Source organism: Mesitornis unicolor, unplaced genomic scaffold (assembly GCF_000695765.1).
Source record: "Mesitornis unicolor isolate BGI_N332 unplaced genomic scaffold, ASM69576v1 scaffold27689, whole genome shotgun sequence".
NCBI lineage: Eukaryota > Metazoa > Chordata > Aves > Mesitornithiformes > Mesitornithidae > Mesitornis > Mesitornis unicolor.
Genome location: NW_010208356.1, coordinates 1 through 27,538, shown reverse-complemented (window position 1 = coordinate 27,538; position 27,538 = coordinate 1). Strand labels below are relative to the sequence as shown.

Genomic DNA, 27,538 nt, shown 5'->3' with positions numbered 1-27,538 from the left:
TGTGGTAACTGTAAAGACTTACTACTCAGCAACTATAGGCTGAAAAGCGGTCTTTCATTTGCCAGACATCTCTCCTCTGGTATAGGCTGTTATCTTGTTTAAATCTCTACTTATTACTTGTTTGACTTTTCCCCCTATTTGTGATTTTGAATAATTCAGCGTAATTTTCAGTGACACTTGCTTGTCTAAAGTGTAGGTGAAAGCACAAAAGCTTCATATATTAGCTCATATATTCTCATATATTCATAGAATATAGCTCATACATTCTCATTCCAGCAATATGTAGCCCCCTCCTACTTTTTAAAAAATCCATTATTAAAAGAAAACAGACTGTGTTGCTTCAAAACTACTGCTGCCAGTGGATGTCACAGCACGTAGCTAGCAAACGTCAGCAAAGTGTCCACCGGTGCAAACTACAGAGCTTTTCATTTCCTCTGCTGATTCCAGAGCTTGCTTTTCTGCTTTCTCAGTGCCACTACCAGAAACAACGACATCGATGCTTTAGAAACCGCAGCCAACATTGCTGTTCTCCCCACCCACGACCGAGCCTCTGAAGCGCAGTACCACAAGGAAGATCTGTCAGTTGGTTAGACACACACAACACGAAATAACGCTGTAAATTGAACAGCTTCTCGGTAAGCTCACGATCACAAGTATCTGTCAGCACAACACACACGCTTTACTTGGTGCTGAACATACAAAGCGAGACACTTAAGCGAAGATGAAGCGGCCAGGCAATGATCTGTTACCTTTTCCTGTGCGTAAAGGTACACAGACCCAAAGACATACAGAGCACGTACCTATTTGTTATACCAACACACTACACTTGTCAAGTCAATGCCACACAGCTGCAGCCTTCCATAGCTCATAGAGAGCTCAAGTGATGCTTGGATCAGTTTGCAACTCTATGGACAGTTTCTAAAATGAGGTGTGCGCAGATGAACTTAGCTGGTGTAACTCAGCACGGCTCCCATCAACTTCCAGGATGTTCTGCCAGCTGACACCGGCCTAAGTTCTCCTCCCTGCTTTACAGGGGAACTTGCAAAGAGAGGTGTTGGGTTCTAATCTATGCTAAAGGCAATTGCAAAGCTACATCCTCATCTGCCAACACAGCATCATCATGTAGATTACCGCCCTTTTATGCAGGTGCAGTGGATACTATGAAAACCAAAGATGATGCTAGCATGTATCTTAAAAGTCAACTCCCTTACCTGGTAACTATTCCAGTTTACTTTATTACCGCTCATTTACTTTTTTTGCATTTCACTTAGGTTAGCCATAGCCAATCTAAACAAAACATTCATTTTATTAGTGTGCACAAAGTTCTTCGGGACGTCATCTCTAAAAAAATGCTGGTGTGTCCAGACTGGGGACAGTGCAGAAGTTGTATTCATTTGAAAAGAAAGTATTTCTATTAAAATGAAAGAAGTAAACATATTAAAAAACTGTTGAGCTTCCCTTGAGAACATGTTCCAAGCCTAAATGAATCAGTGTTGTTTTGGATGACCCCCTAAAAATTTCACCAAGGATGCTACGTACTAAATGTTCTGCAAAACATAAGGGTCTGTGTGCTGTCAAAGGGAGTGCAGGAGTAGCTTAAGTGTACAGGTGACACTTGGTAACTGCTAACACTGAGACCGTTAGAAATTTCCAGACCAAAAAATGCTCTGGGAAAAGTCTGGTTTGTATTTATAGTGAAATCCTCTTAGTTTGACCGGGTTGAGGACACTATCCTATATGAAGAAACAAATGCTCATTTCTTATGAGTTCCATAAAGAACTAAAAATACCTCTCATTTTCATGCGGAAACCATATCTCTGCAAGGTGCTCAATTAAGAATCAAAAAGAGCAAGCGTATCAACCGAAAAGGATCTCATAAAAAATGCAAAAACAATTTCACATGAACCTGCTAATGGCATTTTGAGTGTTCCAGGCCCTTTGCAGAGGAATAAAAATAGCGTTCTCTGATGCCAAAGCCTTGGTGTCAATACCAAGGCTGTTAGAAGGCTCTGGTATTTGTCCATTAAAGTGTAAACAGCCACCAGATATTAACAACTTGCAATCTGTGCAGGAAAGTAACTGGTAACCTCAGTGGGTAAAGTGAATATTTATTCACTCCCATAAGGTGGGACTTTTTGTTCTTTCTCATCTGCACGCATCTGAAAGTTAGGCATCTAGGCTGCCTCCAGTTTCCCCAAAAATGACTCATCCCTTTCTTCAGTGCAAAACCAGCACAAATCACTCCAGCCAGAGGCCCAACTTTTAGATGGATTAAGCGCAGTGAGACAAACCCTACCCTCAGTGTTTAACCTGGCTCCGAGGTACCCCAAAACCACACCAGATCCTTTTTGTGAAAGATGAGCCAAGTTACAGAGTCTGGCTCACGCTCAGGTTTTTGTTCTCATGCTTGCACGTACCTGGTTAGGTGCTTCTGGTGGCATGGGGGATGGCGATTTGGACTGGAAAGCATCCTGGGACATGAATCCAGAATCATGGGAGGACACACTGGACAGCCTCATGGGTGCCTGCTGAGGCAGATTGGAGCTGCGATAGCGATAGTGTGAACTAGGTGAGTGCGAGTGCGAGCCACTGGACCGGGAATCACTACTGTTAACGCTGTTCAGACTGCTGTGAGAGACAAAAGGAACAAAGAAAGGAAAGGGGAGAGGAAAAGACACAAGGGAGGGGTGGGGAGAGACCCATATACAGTACAATTAACATTCCACATGTCTCTAGCAACAAGCAGCATAAACCGGAAAAGAAAAAATGTTGACAAATTAAATTTAAATATATATATATGCACATATATATCAGTAAAGAACTGTAAGCAGCTGCAGTATCCCATGTGACCAGAGAGAAAATGGCATTTTACTCAAATGATCAAATTCTGTAACCACTCCAGAGTTCAAAGTCAGGTTAGGGATGAAGGGATCACTATGTGCCCTCTCTAGCATTTGCACAGCACCTGCACAGGAAATGTCTGCTGACAGCTCTCTCGTATTCCTGACTTACACCTTGTTGCTCCTGCCCCATGGCCCAAATTTTGAATGGCATCTCTTGCAGGGGGTCCAGAAGCATCACAGTTCACCTAAAAGTTTGCCTCTAGACGTGCCATTGCAGTCAGTCAGCAAGCCAATGTGTCCGACTTTTGAAAGCATCACCAAAATCCCGTGTTTCAGAGCACCTGGGACAAGTTTTGCTCACACAAAGGCCTTCTACCAGAAAAAAAGCATGTGACGGCTTACTGAGAGAACTCAAGCCTCTGGGTATGTAGCTTTAGTTACTAAGAAAGGTGATCAGAGAATTAAAACCCCAAATTAACATCCATGAAAAAAATATTTGCTTTTTGAAACAAAGAGACTGACTTTCAATCTCCAACATCCATGACTGACACAAACAACACACCAGCCCCAGTGTGGGAGAGCCTCTGAGGTTTCCTGCTGGGGAGCTGAGCAGGATGGGCAGGGTTCATCAGTCTGAGGGCAGCTTCCCACCTTCCCTGGCAGGAGCCCAGTGACCGCTGAAGGGATGGCCCTAAAGGATACACAGGTGAGGCCTGCACCTCCTGCTGCGTCCACAGATGTACAAATCCACTTGGAGCAAGGAAGAGGAACTCTGCCTTGTTCTACCCACACACAATAGGCTGTTGCCATACAGGTTTTACCACACAGGAAGATGAAGTTGATTAGGAACAGATGATGTATTTTGTTGGGGTTTTTTTTGCCATTTTCTTTTGCAGTTTCAGGATATTGCATCTTTAAGCCTGTGCTCATTGCTCTAAATATGCATGTTTTCACATATATATATAAAAGTACTGAAGTGGGGTTTTTTTATATATACTGGCATGCAGAGACAAGTAGGTACATAGAAGAAGTCATGTTCACTTGCTCTGGCATGCTATAAGTAACTTCGCTCATACACAGGGAACCTGTAATAGATTATTCATAAAGCAAACTGAAAGGTAATCATTCGAGAGCAGCTAGAGAGGTGTTGAGCAGAATACACAATAGGAAATCTTCCTTTTTGGTAAAAGGAAAGAGTAAATATAGACACCAGGGTACGGGGGCAACATGCTAATATAAACTGTTTTATGAGAGAAAACAGTTTTTATGGAGAAAGCATAGACAGAATCCAGTGTTTCAACATATTTCAGGACAGCATTAGACAGCATTAAACAGTCAAAAAAACTTGTATCAAAGAAGCATTTCCATCTACCAGACTGATAGGGCAATTGCCAAGGATGTTTTTCCTTTTCAAACAGTTTAACTTACTGATTAGCAACAGCTACTTAGAATAATCTAAAAAGTCATCACATGGAAAACAGAAAAGGAAATTATGAATGAACAATCTCAGAGCTTAGATCAGTAGTCCGCTCTTTGATCTGAAACAGATTCAAGAGAACTGAATCAAAAGCATCTTCAAGTTGTCTTGAGTTCAAAAGTTGTTCAGTCATGCCCATCCTTTTTAATATTCCCAGTGACACACTTAAATGGGTAAAGACCATGAGGGATTGATTTCATTAGGAGCTGTTATTTAAGGTTTAAGTTTGCATACAAATCCACAGTCTGAACCTGCCTCCCTTTGCCCCCAAACAAGTTAAAATTAAATATTACCAGTCTACTTACCTGCAAACACTAGATTTTCTGGACATGGTAGTGCTGGGAGAGGATGGAGGAGTCTGGTAAGACCAGCTGTAATCAGAACCTTTCAAATCTAAAATTACCTGATGAAAGATAATCAATAGCATCAAGGACATGGAAAATATTTTCCCCTATTAACAGAAACCATCTGCTTGTCATACAACGTTCGTCACCACTACAAACTTTCAGTGCCAATTGACTCAGTCTCAGTTCTCTTCCAGAGTTACACTGTGCTATTACACAGGAAAGGCAGCTTCATCCCTGGCTTTCCAGGAACTACCATACTTAACACCAGGGATGCTATCACAAAAGGAAAGTTCAGATTCGAATAGAAAAATCTTCTAAAAGTAAACTGGAGATTTATTTTACCCATGCTGTAAGTTGTTTCATTTTGCTTCTTTTCTTAAAAAAACTATTACAGCCTTAGAGGAAAAAATTAATCCAAGATCCAATATTCAACCACAGCAGAGCCTCCCTCCTTTACACTTCTAAGTCAGTGATAAGGTCATTAAAGCATGATAAGAAAACTGAGTTCACATGGCAAGGTTGAAAAATCAAGGTCCTATTTGGAGTCACTTAATGATACACATTTCCCCATGCATTTTAAGGACAACGTGGAAAACTGTTCAAACGCTAGACGCCATCAAGCTATCTAATCACAGCAATTCTGCAACCACCAAGACAGGGATGCTCAAATGCAGGTCGAGGAGATGACACTCATTCTTCACGTACCCTCAGCAGAAATTGGGCATCTTCATATACTTCAAAGTGTTACTTAGTTGGTACTTCAAAACCAATTTTTAAAAATTGTTTACATTAAAAATTACCTTGCTGCAGTGAAGCATCTACAAAACATAACATTAAGCCACTAAATGCTAGTAGACATTACTTCTTATGACACAAAAGGAAAATCAGTAAGCTATAAACACCAATGTTTTCCAGGTAACAAGAGCTAACCTGTTCACTTGAAGATGGCAATTTGTGTGGATCCATGGTGAGACTTTTCAGGTCATCTGATATGGTTTGTAAATGCGTTATTTCTCCTAGCATTGATATTTCTTCTTCCTGAAAAGACACAAGAGCAAGGCTAATCACAGCCCTGGCTTTAAAAATCAGACCCGTAACACAACACACAATCTTTATTTTTGCTGATGACTCTAGGAATGCCCAGCAGAGCTTTTTCTTTGCCCATTAAGCAATCACTTATGAAAGAGGGTTGACAATATTACATTAGAGTTTTGTAACTTCTTTAAGATTGTGAGAAGTTCAAAAGTTCAGAAATCCCTTCTCTCCTCAATGAGGTAAGTCCCAGCCTTCTTTTTGTGACATCTTCACAAATGTCATTTTTGCTGCATTTGGAAAAGATTTAACTCTTCTATGTATACTCACTAATATGCCCTAAGGATTTTAACCTTGAACCTGAACAGGTGTGAAATTCATACTTTTTGCTAGTTTTTGGAACCTTTGAGATAAAGGTACAGAGCATTAATACACCTATGATTCATTGTGGCTCAAGCTACATCAACAGCTAACTCAGACGATTCCAGCACCGTAAACTACATAATAATCCCTTAGCTACCACGGTAATTTCATCCAGGTCCTCAAAGCCTGTAATTCACCTCCTCCTGCTCAGCCATCCACTCCCTGCTTCTCTAGCCATGATCTTCTGTTGAGACTGATGCTCTCTGTAAACAGCATTGGGAACATTTTCCCAGTGCATTGGAGAGCCTTCAGAAATGCCTCATGCTTGCACAAAGCCACAAACGATTCATCGCCAGGCTTCAGACAACCTGAGATTATGAAAATATACTTAAACCTTTTCAATGAACTGAAAAAGCTGTCATGTAGGAGGAAAAGAGCTGCCAGAAAACTGCACGGAAGCAGCCTGCGATCTGTCAGATAATGTCATTATATACACAGGGGAGGTCTTGAAACATTTATCAGCCTTAGCACTGGAGCACGCGTAAGGAAGATTTATATTAAAATGTGATGTTAAGAAAAAAAGCAGTGGAAAAACTGCATTAGCAATGTCTCAGGCTCGTGTGCATAGGGAACTCAAGCCCACTCAAGCCTTTGTGCCCATTGTTTTCTCATCAGTCATCTTAAAAACATTCAGTGTCTTCAGTTGCTGAATTACTCCAAATGCCTGCAAGAGCGAGCCCTACTCTTGGTAGGTTGAATTTTGGCTAGTTTCTATGGCTCTAGAGATTCACTCCTAAGACATGACAAGCTACTCCTTTTAAAGGCTTCTGGCCACTTATCTGATTTGTTACTTGTATCGACTTAAAATGGGGAGTTCTTACTATCACAGGTCGCAGCATCGAGATGAAAGTACAGAATCGACCGCGCTCCTCGATCAGAGCTTTTCTGACAGCTTGCTTCTCGGTTTCCTCAAGCAGCAGGTACTTATCATTGACATCTTGTAAAGCACTATCCAACTGGGGCTGAATGTCACCCCGGCCTGTATGAAGGAAAAAATCAAGAGCATGTTTTGCCAAAACCGTGGACCTCCACAGAGGACGACCTTCTTTTCAGCCAGCACTGCTGCCAGATTGTGCTTTTGCAATTCAAGTCTCAATCAGCATTTTCCCTTAATTCAAATCAGTAAGATTTTTTTTCCTAATTAAATAGACCACTTTGTAGCATTTTTATTCCCTTTTGCACAGAATAGAAATCCATCTCAATTCAAAAGGTTCCAACAAGCCAAAGACAGCATTTTGCATAAGGACCTTCTCAAAGTGTCAGCTGTATAAATCCTTCCCATCATCCTTGCTGAAAATCAACATCTTACTAATTGGGAGGATATTAATCACTAATCCCAGTTCCATTCCTCTTCCTTCCTACTTTTGCACTTAACAAGGTCCTAATGACAACTCTGTAAAGTCATTAAAGGATTGAATGAATCTCCCAAATGAGATGATATTAGGAAGATGTTACTGATCATTGGATCACTGGATTCAAGCACTCTACATAAACAACTGCTAAACCAGTTTTCTTCATTCCAAAGACCAAAGGAAAAAAAAAACCTATCAACATCTCACACATGTATTGATTCCAGTATTTTTCTATGGAAATAAAAATTAAAACCCATTGTTTTGCAAACAAAAACCTTCACTGTGTTAATTATGATCAACTCATAAACCCAACATTTTCTGTGACATTGAAGTATTGTATTCTGCACCAACTGCTTACTCTGCATCATGCAAAAAATGTGTTCCTCTAGGAATGAAGAGCTGCTGCTTTGCCATAGTATTACTGAGTCAACAATGTTGCAGTTGCAAGGTGTTTTCATGCAGCTTACATCCATAAATATTCTAAAGAACTCAGCTGTGGACATTTGTCTCCCATCTCCCAGAAACACCACCACATGCAAATTAAGTACCCAGGTACATATTCATGCCACTGTTGCCAAACACCAGGAAGAGAACACTGAGAACCGGTGGGTGAGTTACAAGCAGCTACCCAAAATCACTTCTTACGGACAATAACCTTTCTGCACGGAGGATTTAAAGCTACGAGCAAGAAGAAGAAAAAAAGTCTCTTGATCCATGTAGTACACAGGCAGATGAATCAAGGTCAGAGTTTCAAAGGAAAACTTTTGCTTTATTATCATATTTATTTCTTCAGTACTCCTGGACGAGGTGAAGCCATCAGCTCCCCTGCGCTAATACACAGCCAGAGCCACAGGAAAGAGCACAGGGAAGGAAGCACAGAGAACGACATTGGCTTAGCGACATTACAGACTGGATACACCCACATCTCCTCTGTACAGAGTTAGACATAGCCCAGCTAAGACTGCACAAGTACCCACAAGCAGAGCTCTGCGATGGAGCCTCAAATCATGAGCAGTGCAACACTGGCACGGCCACTGCTGAGGCCCCCTGGTACCAAAGTGCCAGCAGGAGCACTCACTGCCTGATCCTCCCACAGTGCTGTGTGCTCATAAAACCGTTCTGCAAGTAAATCACTTGACAGAAAACTTCCTCTCAAAATCAGCACCTGCCAGAATGTGACTTATAGAAGAGTTCTGGATAACTCCCTGAAGGTCCTGTGCCTTCTCATCCAACAAACTGCACCCTTCTGCTTGAGGACCATTCTGTACATTTCAGGCCCTTCCCCACACTCTCCTTTGCTGTCAGACACAGCGATTAAACATTTTATATTTTTCTGGAGTTGCTCTTTCAAATTTCTGAAACTGAGACTTGCATTACTGCTCAGACCCCTTATTTTTGAGAGCTGCCTGAAATTACAACAGGTTAAACAATCTCACCTTGTTTAAGCCTAGATACTGGCTCACTAGTGTGGATGTACCAAATCCAAAATATATCAGTTGTGAACTAAATCACACACTCGTTAGTTCAGTTATGGAGAACTGCTGTAAACGTTCAGCTGCTCCACCATATGATCATGAACTTAACACAGTAAATCCTTGTTAAATGCATGTGCCTGCATAGTGAGAAGACATATACTTGGTAAGCAACTGGACTCCACTGATAAAAAGGGTTCAATTATAGTGAATTTTGGTAATCCACATGGACCGCACAGAGCAGCACATCTTAGACCAGAGCAACAGAGCACCCAAAACACGGGGCAAACACAAACCTATTTTACACCTGTGCAACTCACGCAATTCAATAAAGTTACCAGGATAATGTTCAAGCTGTGTATTTTAAACCTTTGGCAAAAGCATGTGTAAAACTGCATCACTCTGCAAAATCCTCTACACAGTTTTATCCTTTTATTCCTTGAACTGAGTCAGGACGTCACAGCCACACCATCTCCTCACCGTTACTTTCACAGACCCATTTTTCTGCTACGGCTCTTGGGCACCTATGCAGCCAGTGAAAACACACGAGCTGTCTAGGGTATAATTCAGAGCAGGAATCAAGCTCAGGTGAATCATTTAGATGAGGCTCTGAAGTCAGATGTTTACATGGCATGAATGCAGCTCTCTCCTGACATCTCCTTGCAACTCATCTTTTAGGAGCAGGAAAGCTTTATTACCTTCCTTTGAAAGCTCCATAATGCAGACATCAATCTAGCAAGGCTTCTGAAATCAGGCATAACTCCTCCCACTTCCTGAATCACCAGCTGCCTCCCACAGCACTCAGAGAGCTCAGGAATTTGAGGGACAAGATCTCCGCCCAATTTAACCACTTTCCTTTCCTAAGATGCATGGAGCACAGCCTCTCGACAGCACTCCTGCACCCAGAGGACACTGAGAATGTGATAGCCAACCCCTGATCACATCTGCTCCTCACCCACCTTGGATCTCTGCTAGTTTGAACCCACTACTTATTGCAGAAGAGATCATCGACCACTGGGGAGCAATGCAGATCGTTTCCCCTTTGAATTACAAGGGAAAGATCACTTGCCTGTGGCATCCCTGGAAGGATGCTCCTACCCCAGCAGCAGATAGGCTTGAAAGACCCAGCAAAGCAACAGGTGCTAGAAATGGCCAAAAGCGTCAAATGTAGGCCCAGGTGTATGGTCTGGAACCAACGAGACATGAACATGATGTAGGGATGGCTCTGCAGAGCACGGCCGGTTGCACTCAGAAGAATGAGTCAACAATCTGAAACCCCAGGAGAAATTCAGATCCAGCCTTTCCCAAAGTGGAGCTCTGGTGACGCTGAGGAGCAGAAAGGCAGGACTAGAAGTTGTGGACTGACTTCTCCAACAGCACCGTGCTTCAACAGCCCTGGGCCTTGCGGCTTGACACGGGCAAGTAACAGCTAATGAACTGCAAAGCCAAACTGCTTCTCATCAATATTAACACAAATATAATGCAGCTCCATGGACAGTCTTAATATGTTACCTTCAGAGCAGGTGCTTCATATCATTACCATGATGTGCAAGAGCTCTAAAGGATCAACATGCATTAAAACCTCAGTTTTGCAGTGTTCTGTGTGAATCACAGCTCATGCAGCTTCTTAAATAACCATTGTTCAAAAAGAACTTTAGTAAAGGAAACGTATTCAGGAGAAGAAAAATGCTAAATCCAATTTTCAACACAATTTCATGCCTCTATTTTAAAAGACAAACCACCAAAGCTGTCAGCCACAGCAAAGGGGAACGATGCTCTCAGTGCTAGTCTGATTGCTAAAGTTAAAGCTGCTATTGACAAAGTAATGCAGAGAATATTGGTGAAATCATTATTTTCCACACTCTCACTTATAGAGTGCTCCATCACACTGTTTTCAGGTGTCTGCACAGAACCTGAATATTCAAGATGGACTCTTCAGAGTGACAGCATTTACAATGCTGAGTACAAACCAAAGCAGGCTCCAAGTCATTTATTCCCAAATCACTTTCTCCCCAAGGGCACACCTGCTTCAGTGGCCGGGGTGGACAACCCCTTTCAGGGATGCACAGTCAAACCAACAAATAAAATAATAAGGACTGAAGATGAGAACAGAATAATTCTGCCTCCTCTTATGGAAAGGTGGAAAACCTCATTGCTGGGGTTAACTTATCTTTGGCCTCCTGGTGGCTACTGGAGATCTGAATTAGCTGCTAATGTTCAAAAACGCCACGCTGTTCCTTCAAAGAGAAGTTCCAAGTTACCGAAGGAAATTTCCAGACTGAAGTACAAAAAACCACAAAGTGTGGTTTCCAAAAGGGGACAAGCTGCAGGCACCACAGTGCCCAGCTCCAGGAGTCCAGCTGAGGCGCCTTGGGTACGAGTCTCAAAATTTGATCAACCCAGGCTTTTCCAAAGGGCACCACCTACATCACTATGCCTACAAGTGGAGGTACGATTATTTCTCTCAAATTCAGAACCACCGCGTTTCATTCACAAGAAGATCTTAAAACAGTTACTTTAAATTTGCAATACAACTGAAACAGCACTCCAATTTAAACAGATTTGAGATGTGATCAGGCAGCAGGAGACAACCGTGATGCTGATTTCCACCCCTTCCCCAGCACGAAGTTAAATATAGTGATTTCTTATCTATCGGTTAAGAAAGGTGCATGCTGTTTTCAGAAAAAAGGAGGACTTGGATCACAGGTTTACAAAGAACAACACTAAGGACTTTAAGCTCTAGACTTTAAAAGTCGTATTAAGAATAAGGTATTCAATTACTTGAACACCACCTTGATGACGTGTCTATTCCATTTAACTTCTCTCTCAACTGCGACATGATTTATCAGTCCATGTTAAAACCTTTCTAAAATAAACCAGAGGTTTATCTACAATACTGATTTTCTTCTTTTACAGTGTTCCAATTAGAGGCCAAAAGAAAATAAATCAAAAGATGGTTTGTTCATTAAGATTAGGCGATATTTGATTTTCATTAGAAATTAAAGTCTAGGCAGTTAGTGGAGACCAGACACCATAGAGAGGCCACAGCAAGGGCTACATTAAACCAGCCACCAGGGTTACAGCATGGCACAAACTTACCCAGAGCCTCAGCTGTCAGGCAGGTGCGCATGGTGAGAAATTGCAGGACACAAAATTGACACAGAAAGGAAAATAAAAAAAGTCAAATATTCCTGGAGTTCAGACATTATCATCAGCGCCAAGACGAGAGAGCGAGCAGTTTGGACTTGACTACTTTGACTTATTCCGCTGCTGATAAATGCATTAGCTTTGCTTCCTGATGAGCTGTTGCAAATTAAACTCCAAGTTATTTATCACACAGTTTTATTTTAAGAGACTTAAACCAGCTTAGAAACTCTGTTTAGCTTGCAGTTTCCTAGGTGAGAAGCTGTTAACCTGTGCTTCAGAGAGAGTGCACAACACAGACATCCATCAAACCCTGGTCGAGCTGCTGAAGTGGCCCAACTCTCACTCCCTCCCAGGGAAGAGGGAACTGGGAACCTGCAAAACTCTGGGCGGGTGCTGCATTAGTAACCACAGCACTTTGTGATGTTCTCTACTACAATCACATTAATAGATTGTTAATTAAATGAGAAACTAATTGCTGATGCAATGTGGAAGAACATCAAAAAGATTAACCATGATACGTGTGTTTTAATTAAAAAACTTTATGTATAAAGTTCTGCAATAAACCTGGCTTGCTGTCAAAAAATGGGGAACTATCAAAAGCTATTCAAAACTCAAGGAATAAAAAGAAATCAAATAAATATCTCTGGTCACTGATTTCGCAAATGCCTTCATTGAATTTTTATAAAATGGAGATTACATTATAAGCTTGCAGTGGGGGGAAAAAAAAAGAAAAAGAGAAAAAGAAAAAGAGAAAAAGAAAAAAGGGAAAAGAAAAAAGGAAAAAGAAAAAAGAAAACAGAAAAAAGAAAACAAGAAAACAGAAAAAAGAAAACAGAAAAAAGAAAAAAGAAAAAAGAAAAAAGAAAAAAGAAAAAAGAAAAAAAAAGAAAAAAGAAAACAGAAAAACCCAAACCAAAACAACCAAAACAACAGCAAAACAAAACAAAACAAACAAAAACCAAAAAAACACCCCCCAAAAAAGTCACAGGCATCGTGGCCTCACCAACACAGGATTTTTCCTGCAACAGACAAGGATAATTTTCTCATCAGCTTCTCTCCTTCCAAGCTGTATCACACTGACTCCACAGTGAGTCCCGGCTCTCACTGCTGCCATCGTGCCACACTCGATCAATTTGGAGGAATAAGTCTCTCTCTTGGTGGAGAAAGAGCCTGGCCGGGGGTCCTCCCTCCCCAGCTTAGGCAAACGTCAAGTACAGAGAGAGTGCAAAGCACTTGAACAAGAAGGCCAGCATTTGCTTTAAGAACAGAGATGTTCCTCAATTATAATTAACGCTGAAGAGCTTCATGGCTTTCAGCTAAGTCACGGAGTTTGCGCAATCATCCTTGAGAGGAGTATTACAACATTCCAGTTTCAAAAACCAGAGTGTAACACAAAAACAGCTGCAAAGGCTCTAAAACACAAGCAGGTCGTCTCTGCTCACCGTGAGGAGGGGAAGGAAAAGCTCTTTTGGCAGTATTACAGTAACTTAATAATCATGTTCTACTCTCTCAACTTGATGAAAAGAATACTTTCCAAAACTGCTCTACACACTCAAAACTAGAGGTGGTGAGTTTGGATACTCAATGCTGGTGGGACACAAGATGCCACGCTGTACTGAATGTTAAAGGCACTCTGCAGAAACTCCTAATGGCTTAGAGATAAAACTCAGTTTTCACAGTAACATGTTATATTATTGGGAGCACTACATGTAACTCCTTTTCACAAGTCTGCTTGGATTTAAACATTTTCCTCAAAGCTTACACCCACTGTCACATGAAGAACCTGGAAATGAAACCTACCAGTCAAGTTACAGGCAAAAGGGAAACCTGTCTAGTTAATCATTAATAGCCAAGCTGAAATACAGGGAATAAAGCCAACATGCACTCCAGAGTTTACACAGACATTCAGTTATATTTTAGGTTAGTCACTTGATGCTTTTTTTTAAAACTAAGAATCATGCATTTTGTTAACCTTCCAAAATGGCTACATGCAGAGCCACGGCTGCTGTCTCTCCTCTGAAGTCAATAAAGCATCAACAGCTTCTAGCAGCTATGGATCCACTTACGAGGCCTTGACTCAGCAGAAACCTAAACATGGAATTTATTTTAAATATATGCATAATTATTCTGCTGATTCAGGTGAGCTGGGCTGACCTCTGACGTCCAGTGTTTGTCTGAAAACAAAGAGCAATTTAGGAGGTGTATGCGGATCCACACGCTACGCAGCTTCATCTGTTCAGACAAGAGCAAATGTCAATGTTGGGGTGGGCAACATGTTCTGTTCCTCCTTGGGAACAGGGCCATAAGGAAAAGGACGCACTTTGAGGATCAACACGACACCCCCAGGGACTGCATGGATCTAGGAGATGCACCAGGATCCTATTTAAACGACATCTTTTTAGACTTCAGATCGATTACTTTTTAATAAAGACAACAAAAAAACAAGAAAATTAGCCTTTGTAAGGTCTTTTAAAATACAAGAGCTTCACGTTTACAGACTTGTCATTTTAGCAGCTATACTCTAGCAAACTTCCAAAAAGGGCCCCAACACATTTTTTGTTTTGTTTGAAAAGCTCGGTGTTTTCCTCATCACTTCAAGCTTTGGAAACACCCTTATTGCAATTAACACACCTACTCTGCAAACATAATTTCTAAGACATGATCTTAAATGCCCGGCCTGAACTTTCAACTTGGCCGCATGGAACCAAGACAGACAGATCATGCTCAAGCCAGGGAACAGGCAAACCTCAAAATTTTCAGCCTCTGAGTGCTAAGGTGGGGTGGCCAACCTGTAGCGCTCCTGCCAGGACAAGCCACACAGCCCACGGTCCTCTCTCCAAAACATCCTTGAGATGCAGGCAAGGAGCAAGGAGCTGCCACACATGCTGCAGCTGTCGGCTACAAGAGGGAGCCTCTGCAGGAGGGAGAGAGGACACCACCGCCATGACACGAATGAGAAAAGTAGAGGGTTAGATCTGAGTTCCTGGATTTGAAGCTGCCCAAAGCAGAAGAAAACCACTTTTCCATCCAGTCACAGCAGAAATAGCTTGAAGGACATTTTCAGTAGCATGCACAGTATTTAAGCAAATCCAGAAATCAGCAAACATCTCACTTGCCCACAGATGATCATAAGGTTAGTCCAAAAATATTCTTACAAGCGCTAGGAAAGGAATGAATTGGTTGGTTTAGAGTTCCCATAGGTGAGTCAGTAACTTTACAGAAAAATCAAAGGGACAGGTCCTGCTTGAGGAAGAACAGAACAAAAAAAGTAAGTGAGCAACAGGGAAACAGGAGAGTCGAAGACATGAGACATTTGTGCACTCAGCCACATGCCTGCCAGGACAGCTTCACCCAAAAGCCTCCCTGCCCGTAGTTCAAACCTCATTTGTGACCTAAAGCAGAATCACTTCTGCAGCTTTATCATGTTATAAATAAACCTCCTCTTTATTGTTTAATCCCCCAGTGACAGCAAGAGCAACATACTTCACCACATAGCACACTGAACAGATCTCTCACGATGGGTACATACAAAAAAGTATATATAACAGGATTTGACACCACACTCAGACCAATGCTTTATTCCTTCAAGGCAGGGATCAAAAAGGCAAAGAGAGGGAAAAAGCACCTGCTACTTTTTTTAAAACTCTCTATTTAAGCGCTGCAGATAACATGGAAGAAGACAGAGTGAACTTCCTCCCACCTCCCACCCCCTCCTCCTGGGAAACCACGGGGCCAGCAGCTTCGGGCCTTCACTCTCACCTCTGTGTGAGCCCCAGCACCTCACTGCATCTCTCCTCTATAGGGCCCAGAATAGCTCTCAATTCCCCAGAAATACTGTAGCTCCTCCTTTCCCCTGTACTGGCTCCCTGCGAGCCTTCATCGCTTCCATCTTCCCCACACATGGCCCTCTGCGACCAGCTTTAACCCCACCTGAGTCCCACTGGGTTTGTGCTCCAGACCCAAACACCGCGTGTGTGACAGCAGCTCCAAGGGGGACAGCACAGAAACACAGCAGCTTCATTAACAGCTCCAAAAGCATGTCATAACAGCAAAATTAAGCAAGGTAATAACATTACAAAAAAAAGACTTCAATCGTAGCATGTCTGCTATCAAAAAAGATAGCAAATTGAGGCCTGTTCCACTTCCTGCTCAAAGATGTTTAATCCTGAAGGAGGACAAGACACTAGTGTGCTGACCCTCATCACCAGACATGGCACACATTTGGAGAGGGAGACAGGAACTCAGAAAACCCAAGGAGAAAGTCCACTTGCTTTAACCACTGCTGGCAAGCACGTATGGTGGCATCTGCAGTATCAGCGGGTTTTTTCTTTATAAAAGGCTTGAAGTGCTTCTCTCTCCTTTTCCCACCTTACAGAAAATCCTGTCTCCTCCTCCAAGACTGCAGATTGATTTATTCAGTCCTCTGAAGCAGGATAAAAGGCACATGGAGGCAGACAGCTGACAATTCACAGAAACAGGTTCAAAAAGTGGTTCTTTCTTCCCAGATTATGGACATGCTTTTCTCACCTACCATGCACTGAGGGGTTGTTTGTATCACACGGGGACAAGAAGCAATGAGACCAGAAAACGGGGGAAGAAAGGAAAAGAAACAGAGGGAATGTCACACACTCTCTAAAGCTGTTGGTCTGAAGTCAGACAAGTCATCACACAAAATGAGAAACATGTTTATGTATCACCCAAAAATAAAATCTTATCACAAAAAATCATGTCCTCCTAAAGATGATCATTCTGACTGTAAACACTACACTTTTCCACAGACAGACAGACACACAGAGCCTGCTGAGCTGAGTTCCCTCTTGCTGCCTTCCATCTCTCCCTCCCTCATACCCCATCTGAGGTCAGCTAAAATTCAAGAGCAGTTTTCCAGTCATGTGGCTTTCCACCAGCATAATTATTGACTCACCTATTAGGAGGACAGTTAGGGACAGCTCACCTGTTCTGGATAACACTTACACAGTTTTAAAAGTCAAAAAACCTCCTTGTCCCAGCATTTATTTTGCTTGTCCCTGGGCTCACAGTTTTTAGGCAGGAGGGGAAGCACAAGATGCAACCTGCAGGCTGAGCACTGCTCAAAGCACACTTCCTACCCAGCTGGGAAGAGCCTGGAGCTGGGAAAGGGAAACAGAAAGTCTGCTTCTGGACAAGCTCCATATTATTTTTTCCAAAGCTTGGTGGGGTTTGTACTTGGCCAAGTGAAACCCTTTGCGCTGGCAATGCTGCAGCTAGCAGTAATGCATATTCCCATTAACATGGTGATGAAACTCCAGTGACAAGATGGTGGTGAGAGAGCAACAGCACGAGATTCAGCTGCTAAAAAAGACAGACTGCCTTTGTGGAGAGCTCCTTTTCTTTTCTTACTCATCTTTAGTTTGCTGTGGTTGCCAAGTGCCTTCCCCCTGACAACAACCCTTACCATCTTCTCACACTCTGAGGAATAATGTAAGGTTTAGGAGATTACAGGCTGTTTAAAAAAAAAAAAAAAAAAGAAAGGTGGTGGAAAGAGAGGACAGTGAGAAGTGTTAAAGTTACTGCACATTTATGTAATGGCTTTTTTATATTATTCCTAAAGATTCTAGAAGATTTTACAGGTATCTGCACAAGTCATGTTACAGTGTCACTGTTCCCAACAGGAATAAGTTAGCAGAAAGCGCTCTATTTTAAAACATGATTGACTTTGTACAAACAGTTTTAAGGCTTTTGTATAAGAACATTAGACAGCAACTTCAGAATATGATTTAAATGACACACAGTAATTGTACCCTGGCGTTCAGGTACGTACCAGGAATACATTAGAGGGACTGAGTTATTAGAATAGAAAGCCCTATGGCTGTTCAATCTTTGTCAGTGAGCACAGCACAAAAGGTTTTAACAGTACAAATATGGAGCAAGTTACCTTTCTTTGCTTTCTTCTGTAGCTTCAGTGTGTCAGACGATTTCTTTTTTATCTCTTGGCGGGCTTTTTTGTACTCTAAAAAAACACACAGTCTCTATTATCAACACACTCGATGTTAAAATGGATGTTTTTCACAGAAAAAAGCTATTTTTAAAGACATTAGACTACAAGTTTTAAGAGGACAGCTACTATTAATCAAACTGTCTTAAAGCTCACATTTTGCAGTGCCTATACATTTGGCTTAATGTAACATTTTAGGGTGTGAGCACATTCACATACCAAAATCCTTCCCAAATAAACACCACCTTGACAGAAATAACAACTGAGAACATAGTACAGAATTAGAGTGAGTTTCATTTCAGAGACTCATCCACTCTCAGGAATGAAAAACAGAGATGACAGGTTTCTCAAAACAACTGTGTTCAAAAACAAGTATCTAGAAATGGCAAAGCAGAGAATATCCTGTGATCCCCCTCCAGCATGAGAGTCAGGCAGAGGAAGAGGGTGCTAAAACTTTCCCCAAGGAAGGGTGACATTGCCAGCTCTTTCTTGTGAAGTGGAGCACACTGCAGTTGTCCTCGTTTGCAGATCCCGGGAGAATTAAAATCCCAGAATAAAATATTCCACCTCTAGTCCAGGCACACTAACAGTACCAGATATGAAAACTGATACTTCAAGAAAACAAAGATAAAAGGCATGTATGCATGTATATACAGATACACATACACTTTAAGAAAGGAGGTCAATGTTATTGCTCTTCTATAGATGAAAAAACAGAAGCGAGCTAGTGGGGGACACAGGAACTGCACTGGGGGCAACTGCACCCCTAACACCCAAGTCCACCCACTGAACCCTAAACCTCGCTGCCTCTTTGGGCAGGGTCACCCCTACTTGCAGGAACCCAGGTGATCTTTCCCTCCTGCTCTCTACCTAAGACTCTGTGGAGCACAAGGTGGAAATTTTTTCAAGAGCTGCTGCTTTTGCTGCTTCTATTTGACCACAGTAATAGCGGGGCAAGAAGCAAATCCTCTTCTGGGGGCCAAGCACGCTCCTTCCCATCAGTTCTCACCCTCCCCAAAATAAACTATGGTGATGCTGCTTCTTTCAGGCCTAGCAAAACGTCTTCAGTTTTCAAGGGTCAGTGGTGAACTGTAACCTCATTTCAGCACCCATGCTAGGGGGCCACAATCCCCAGAGCAAGTTTGGAAAGCCAAAGGCATCTACCGAGATGCTTTTGCTGTGCAAGGCTTTGACGATTCCCGCTCATTCCCCCAGGAAAACCTCTGAGCAGCCATCAGCAGCACAGCTCTGAGCATCCCGTGTCCAACGACACAGCTTTCCTGCTCCCCAGGTGCACATCTCTGTATCGCATCAGATATAAAATAATGATGCTGAATGTTGTACAGGGCTGTGCATTCTCTGGAGGATGCTCTGGCTGAGACACAACATGATCTTAGTTAGCTTTTAACTACACCCTGGGGCTTTGCAGCATCCCCAATCCTCAGCACCATTGGAGATGGCACAGTTAGAGTGGGCTAACACAGTTAAAACCAGTCACTGCTTATCAGTCTAGGAAAACAACCTTGGGACCATGCAAACTAAACCTCCAAAATGCGTATGCAAGGGTTAAAAATTCGTTAGGCACTTAGGAAGGGGAGTGTTTTAGAAGAGAAAAGTTGCTATACATATTTAAGCACGTCATTCAGTTCCCCAGTACAAACATGAAAAGAGGAAGAAAAGCTGATATTACAATCTTACGCTTATTAAAGAATTCTTCCTCTGTAACTACCTTTTGCATGGTCTTTATCCAGTTGATTGGCCACTTTCTTCCACTCTTCCATCTGTTCTTGAAGTGGGTTTATCAGACAGTCAATTAAAGCACTAATTTTGTTGAAAAAACACAAAGAGCAATCAAATCCTGCAGATGCCCCTATTCTCATATAGAGAGCCAAGGTCAATATTGGAGTATTTTTACTTTTTGCTGCGACAGCTATCAGTGTCACAATGTAAATATCAGAACATAAGAATGTTTACGCTGGAGAAAGCAAAAGAAAGGACTGGATAAAAAAAAAATCCACATCACAAGATAACCAGAATTACTGCGCAGAAGTTCAGGACAGTGAGGAACAGAGCGTAAACCAGAGGAGTGACCCAAAACAGGGCCAATGTAAACAGTTAGAGCCTACTCATCTGTAACACAAAGAGCAGTTTAAATGGGTACTCCAGAGACCGGAAAGGTTCATGCAGTTATGGAGATTATAAACCTGAATCACACATGTATATGCACAAGAAGACAGAGCAGTTGTACACGCGAACAACATCCTGCCCATCGACATGCCTCACCTCTCAGCAGTGGAGACCATGATACAACACCAGTAATGCTCCACTAATTAATATGACTGGGATTGAATAATTTAGATAACTAAATCTGGGGTAACTAGAGACTAAAGTTGTCTCCTCACAGCCAATTTCATAAATATCTTTATTTTAAAATGGAAAATAACATCCCAGGTCATCAGGCAAACTGTGAAGCATCATGTTGGTTCACCTCAGGTCAAGTATAACTTTTAAGTCTGGTAAAGGAAGTGCAAACTACTACTTACTACAGAAGTAGGCTGTTTATGTATAGCCCAGCTTACACATGAGTTAATCCTCTCTCATTACCTCTACAGTCTAACTTAAACTGCAAAAAGGGGGTGAGAGAATTTGCCTTTTCCATGCTGGTTTGCTGAAAGTTTCTCTCTTGGCCGCAAGCTATTCGGGCTCCCCAGTAAGTGGAGGAAGCAGCACAACACTTGCTGCTGCTTTAAAACTCGGTGACAAAGCTTAAAGTCCTGAAAAAAAGCCAGGTCAGTCACATCAGCAGCCTCCTGCTCAGCACCGAGCAACAGGACTCGACAGTGGGAATTTGCAGCATTTAGAGTGAGTTGAGGTGACCAGCCCAATCTGCAGTGAAATCCTGCGTGTTCCCAGCACCTGGTGCGCTGCAGCAGATAAAAGCACTCCAGTTTCTCTTTGACAGGGTCAGAGCTCAGCTGGAAAAGCCAATGCTGGTGAACAGCTTTAGGTGCTCCCCAGTAGCAAAAGAAAGACAAACCTCAAGCTCCAGGCCAGGTACAGAGCCACTCACCTGGAGAACTGCCGGAGTTTGGACTCAATACTTCTGTGCCTCATACACATCCTGGTGAGAGCAGACCCAATCTCCCGGGTACCACCTAGAAAACAAAACACAAGGCAGGTGAGACCCCTGGTGAGATTCCTGCCTGTGGTGCAGGCATGTTGACCAGGAGGCAGGTGCCAAATCTTTCAGAGTATCTGTAAACCAGATTCGTAATAACTGTAAAATCAACCTGGCTATTAACCAGGCAGACCCCAGAGATATCTACCACCTTGGGAAGAGGTTAATTCCTCTTCATCCAGAGACCAGAACTGAACAATTAAACATGGTTAAAACACAGTTCTGCCCAGCAAACTTATGTGCCATGAGGCCCAACTCCCTGGCAGAAGAATTACAGAAAAAAGTCTGAGCTGTCAAAAGACAAGAAACAAAGCTGGCAAGTGAGTGGACATCTATGGAGAGTTTCTTTCTACATTTTGGAAACAAATCTTGGAACTGGATTGGATTCGAACCAGTTTTCCCATATCTTGATTCTTTAGACCCAATGCTTCAAAAGGAATTTGCTCCTCCAGAATATGTAACTAATCCTACATATTGCCTCATACCTCACTGACACACACCCTCGGTGCATCACACGTACTTGCCATCCCAAATCACGCATATGGTTTCATTTCATTGCCAGAAGGTGGCGCTCTTTGCTCTATGCCCTCCCTCCTCCCGCTCTCTGACGGCTGCAGGACAGCAAAAATAATTTTCTGCAAGTGTTCCTCCTCTGAAGGTTTCCCTTGAAAAAGCACACATTCCTCCATTTCCGCTTTAATCAGCATCACCTACTTTGATCAGCCTACTAAATTTCAATATAATTTTGTTTTGGTGAGCATTAGTTTTGATAACTGCTTAGTTCCTATTTGCAAACCAAATCTACTGTTCTCGGGGTACAAACATCAACCTTTGTACAAAGCTTTTCCAAACTGTGGTATTCTCTGGAGTGGCAAAGATACCAACATCTATTTATAAGTCTCATTTGATTATTAAAATAACCGTAGACTTGTAGAATACGTTCCTTAGGCTTTAAAAATGGCATTGTAAAAGTAAAAAATATTTTCCTAGTAAAGAAACCTGAATATTTTTTTTCTTTAAGCATGAAAATAAGTCACCATCTTCCCGGATTCTTTGCAGAATTAAATCCTGTGCCCACGAAATGGCTCTGGAACAAAGACACCAAATAACTGGGACAAATTGTGGCTATTTGGTATTTTCCATTGTTCAGAAAGATCAACAGAAAGTCCTTTGTGACTTGCCCAATTACTCATGTTTTCATAAGGGGCTTTTGAAATAACATTATTTGCTAACACTGGAGCTACATACGGGTGGCTGGGAAGAGCAGACGGGCTCCAGCCTGGACCCGCACCCATCGCTGCCGGCGACGCTGCACTTGCACAAGCTGCGATAGACTCTGGGAAGTCGGAAAGCAATAAATAAATACACACAGATGGGGAAACGTGCAACAGCGAGAAAGCAACTGGAGGAAGAGGACAATGCCCACAATAAAAAGTGGGTCTCTGTCCCAAAACACAGGCATTTTTCTTTAGAGCCCTTGCCAAATAAAAGTAACTCAGAGCTTAGTGCAGCACAGCTCCAACAGCGGAGATGAGGAAATGAACCAAAAACTTCCATGGCCATCACCAGCACGACTCCCAATTAAACTTAAGCAAAAGGCAGGTTTTTCAGGTTGGAAACTCACTGAAATACTGGAATATTAAGGACTGTCAGTGGTTAAATGACACTGCTTTCCTAAGCCCGTTACATGAAAAAAGGAAGAGTCATTTCAGAACAATAAATAGGAAGTAAGGCACCATGTGCCCTGCAGACAAGGAAACAAGGGTCAGTTACTATTAATATTAAATTGCTAAGTAATAAAATTTTAACTTAAACCCCAATAACCAAAGTATAAAAGTATCCCCTCAATGCACAGTACAGATGGATGGTGAGGTCAGCAGAACAGCTACACAAAATTAGGCCTAGACATTGATAGTTGTGCTTGTTTAAAAGAAAACCCAAAAAATTAAACAGAGCCTAGAAGAAAAAGGCTATTCCATGGAAAGAAACCAAAACGCTGGCTGGGGATGTGGGGGGGGGTTGCTGGTTCTTCCCACCTTTTGAAACTTCATGTTTTCTACAAACGTTTACAAGACCATGGAAGTAGGAGGTGCTCATTTTATTCTGTGAATAAAGACTAACGAAGCAAAGGAAAAGGGGAAAAATGGGTTTGAGAAGTTTTCAATGCCCTTTCTGAAAACAAAGTGTTGCAAAAAATGGGTTTAGGCACTTGCTAAATGGGATGGTGAATGAGGGGAACTGCTGGAAAGTTTGGGAGGGCTGAGCCAGCGCCCTGGCTCAGTCAGCGAAGACCCAGGGAAGGCTGCAGGGAGTGGGGCCGGGGCTGGCGAGGGTCACTGCGGTGATCTGAACTCCTGAAGCAGCGGCTCTTGCCAACCATTCCCTGAGAAAGGTGCTGCTCAGCCCTCCCTACAGCGCTTAAATCCCTTCCAAACAGCACTTAAATGATAAATTCAATCTGCCTAAAAACAGACACAATTCCTCCAAATGGCTACGACAGGAAAGGATTCCTGATCCTCTGCAAAGTCAGTCACTACAATCAATAAACTGACTTTACTGAAAAATAAACTGAGTTTACAAAAGCTGAATTCAGAATAAACTGAGTTTAACTGCTGTGAAAATGAGGTTTCTGCAGTACAAAATATCAACACAACACTTGCAGCAAAGGTACATCCCCTGTACAGTCTTTCCAGCTGCCCTCTCTGCTCCCCTTGCTGTAGGGCCATTTAAGAGTTCCCCACAGTCTCTTGCCACAAGACTTACAACGCTGTTGTGTGCCAGCAGCTTCTGCCCCAGCAAAGGGGACCCACCAACACACGCTGCTACGAGTGCTTCAGCAGCACTTTGGAAAGGATCACTTTCTCAGATATGCCAAAACAATTCACGTTTTGGGGGTGCCTCAGCAATCCCTTGCTAAAGATCAGCCAGCCACTGGACTGAAGGAAGGACAGTACCAGCCCATCTCCTACCATGCCTGAATCCTACTGCTCCTCCTCAAAGTATTAAGTCCTGCAATAGCACTGAAGTTAGACAGAGCTTCACCTTCTTGTTCCCAGCTATATTATCTGTGAAGAAGCAAAATGCTCCCTGAGAAGGCAAAAAAAAAAAGATAGGCCTCTAACTATCCCTTGATTTACTGATCTGGAGCACCATGGCCATTACCAATGCACTCAGCAGTCCTTCCAGGAACACGAGTGGGGCAAAGGGTTTATCCATCCCCACTGCCAGCAGGTTTCTGCTAAGGTTGGTTCCCACCAGCAGAACTGCACGGATGCTCTGGTTTCCAAAGCCTGGGATCAGCTGGCTACACAAACTGGCAGAAGGGAACCACTTTGTACCACAGCAGCGATTTGAGAACGTCCAAACATAACACGGAACGGTAGTTTGGATTTGCCTCTTTTACCCTACCTCAGCCAGACAGCCTGAGTGAACAAGAGCAGCGTCTGCTTTATATAAATCACTGTTCAATGTTGCAGTAGTAGTTTACTCGCAGAAGGAGCGGGTGGCCAATGTGCAGTCTGCAAACAGAGATGGATCTTACAAACAACAGCAATGTGTGTGCAAGTCCTGGTATGGGCACTGCAGCTGAGTATTCCAAATCTGCTAAGAAGTTTATTGCACTGGGTTATGCTACAGTCATACAAAACCTCCTTCAGCCTCCTTAATTGATGGTTTATCTTTTAAAGAAGAGCAGCTCCATAAGTGACCAACTGCCCACCTACTCAAGGCCAGAGCCCTGAGCCAGGCGGGCAGAAGACCAAGAGGGGACAACTCCTTTTTCAGTGCTATCAACCGACAGCCATGGTGGCAAAAAGAGCATCTGAAACAGAAATACATCAGGAGTATGCCAAAAGCACTGCCCATCTCCACTTCACTTACAAGCAGGTCCTTAGCAAAACGTCATGACAGTCTGCAGCAGCTGTAATTTCCTGAAGAGGAATACTGACGCCATCTTAGCAAACTTCTCATCGAGCCAAGAGTATGTTGGGTGGGTAACCTGGGCTCCATTCACAGCCACACAAGTTAAACTACTGTGCCTTGGGCTCCCAGTTTATAAAATGAGGCTGTGAAATATCTGCTTCTCTGACATACTACAATAATTCAGCCATTAAGGCAAACAACGCTTGGGAACGGTGTAAAGTAATACTTCGAAACCAGAGATGAGAGCTGTGTTCATCAGAATTCCCACTCAGAGAAAGTGGCTTAACAAAACGCTCCTGTCAAATTTGATGAGAAAGTGGGTGATAACATCAGCCTTATTTCTCATAAGTAAAAGGCAACTCTGCAAGGCAAACGTGCTTTCTCCCTCACCTTCCCTGCTTCTCCCTGTTCCTGCCTAAGCCTGTAAAAGACCAAAAACCTTCATGTAAAATAACTAAACAAAGCCTGTGGAGGACGATGCTACAATGAGTCCCCTATAAAGGCATAGATTATTTTCTTTCAATGCTTGCTTGTCATTCATCATTGCAGATGACACCAAGCTGACTGGTGTGGTTGACGTGCCAGAGAGACAGGATGGCATCCAAAGGGACCTGGACAGGCTGGAGAGATGGGCGCATGTGAAACTCATGAGGTTCAACAAGGCCAAGTGCAGCATCCTGCACCTTGTTACCAATGCAGGCTGGTGGATGCTGTGATGGAGAGGAGCCCTGAGGAAAAGGACCTGGGGGTACCGGTGGACAAAAGGCTGGACACAAGTTAACAATGCGTACTCACAGCCCAGAAGGCCAACCACATCCTGGGTTGCATCAAAAGAAGCATGGTCAGCAGGGCAAGGGAGGTGATTCTGCCTCTCTACTCTGCTCTGGTGAGACCTCACCTGGAGTACTGCATCCAGCTTTGGAGTCCCCAACACAGAAAGGACATTGAAGTGCTGGAGCAGGTCCAGAGGAGGGCCACAAAGATGATCAAAGGGCTGGAGCACCTCTCCTACGAAGACAAGCTGAGAGAGTTGGGGTTGTTCAGTCTGGAGAAGAGAAGGCTCTGGGGGGGACCTTACAGCAACCCACCAGTACCTGAATGGAGCCTGCAAGAAAGCTGGGGAGGAACTGCTTACAAGGGCATGTAGTGATAGCACAAGGGGTAATGGCTTTAAACTAGAGCAGGGTTCAATTAGACATCAGGAAGTTCTTTGCTATGAGGGTGGTGAAATCTAGTTCCAGATGTCCCTGCTCACTGCAGAGGGATTGACAAGGTAATCTTTAAAGATCCCTTCCAACTCAATGTATTCTCTGATACAACATTGCAGAGAGACGACAGGAGAGATGTAGGAGACTCAGTTGTTTTACTGGAGTCATTATGTTTGTACTTAATAATGATCGTATATCAAGGAAATTATTATTTGATGAAACGTGCAGCTGTACAACTGCACGGCCTCTGCATGCTCCAAACAGCCCACTACAATCAACCTCTTATCTTCCTCCTCTCGCTTCACTGCTGAGCAGCCCCAGAAGGCTCAGCAGACGACTGCCCCTCAGGAAGTGACTTAAAGGCTCCGATTTATTAACACGCTCATCTTTATCTTCAAGGGCAGAGTCCAAATGTGCCAGCTACTTCCCTCTTTCCCGAAAGGGAGAGAATGTTGAAAGATGGGTGTAATACTTCTGTAATTTCAAAGTTATCAGAAGAGGCTTCCATTTTCGAGCAAAGATTAAAGCAGGAGTGGAGCAGAGGCTAGATTATTAAATACAACTCTTAACACGGAGGCTATGACAGGATGACTAACAGTAGAACATTTTAAGTTAATGGTACTTTACTCAACCCTTATCCAAACTCTCGCTGTTAGAAAAGCAAGCAGTTTCCATCACTGATTACATGAGGCATGGACCTTCATCTTGCAAAATTGTTTATGCAGATGCCTCCATGAAACTCAAGGATGAAGGGATCAGTGCCTGGGTGTTACATCAGACAGGGGAAAAAAAGAGGGCTTTATCTAAAAGTGACCAGCACAGGGGTTGTGAGCATTACCACTGGGACAGAAACCTTAAAGTAGAGCTGTGGTAGCACTTCATGGTTCACAGTGTCAGTGGCCTCCAGGCAAGTTGGAAAAATACATCAAGAACTGCAGACAGAGGGATGTTGTTCAGCACCTACCAGGCAGGAAAAGAAAACAGGACACCCTTATTCCTACAGCTACCAGGAGTCTTTCTGAGCAGCACTTGGCAAAGTCTCTGACAGTTGCTGCTCAGACCAGCTAAAAACCATTTCCTGAAGTACTTTTTAAAAAAAGTTTTAATTTGGACATCTTTCAGAGAAGATTGGATCAATGAAATATAACAAGGGAAAGTGCAGAG

At 42.8% G+C, this 27,538-nt stretch overlaps 1 protein-coding gene across 1 annotated transcript in view; it reads right to left on the bottom strand.

Annotated features, from left to right (window-relative positions):
• MTSS1 (metastasis suppressor 1) overlaps positions 1 to 21,934 on the bottom strand; it is a 33,317-nt gene extending 11,383 nt beyond the window's left edge. The window contains exons 1-9 of the mRNA XM_010192483.1: positions 21,805 to 21,934; positions 21,138 to 21,222; positions 19,797 to 19,888; positions 18,008 to 18,082; positions 12,046 to 12,057; positions 6,944 to 7,101; positions 5,598 to 5,705; positions 4,626 to 4,723; positions 2,418 to 2,628 (exon numbers count right to left, since the gene is read on the bottom strand). Of these exons, the coding sequence (XP_010190785.1) occupies positions 2,418 to 2,628; positions 4,626 to 4,723; positions 5,598 to 5,705; positions 6,944 to 7,101; positions 12,046 to 12,057; positions 18,008 to 18,082; positions 19,797 to 19,888; positions 21,138 to 21,222; positions 21,805 to 21,934 (969 nt within the window). The remainder of the gene's footprint in view (positions 1 to 2,417; positions 2,629 to 4,625; positions 4,724 to 5,597; positions 5,706 to 6,943; positions 7,102 to 12,045; positions 12,058 to 18,007; positions 18,083 to 19,796; positions 19,889 to 21,137; positions 21,223 to 21,804) is intronic.
• Positions 21,935 to 27,538: the final 5,604 nt, after the last annotated feature.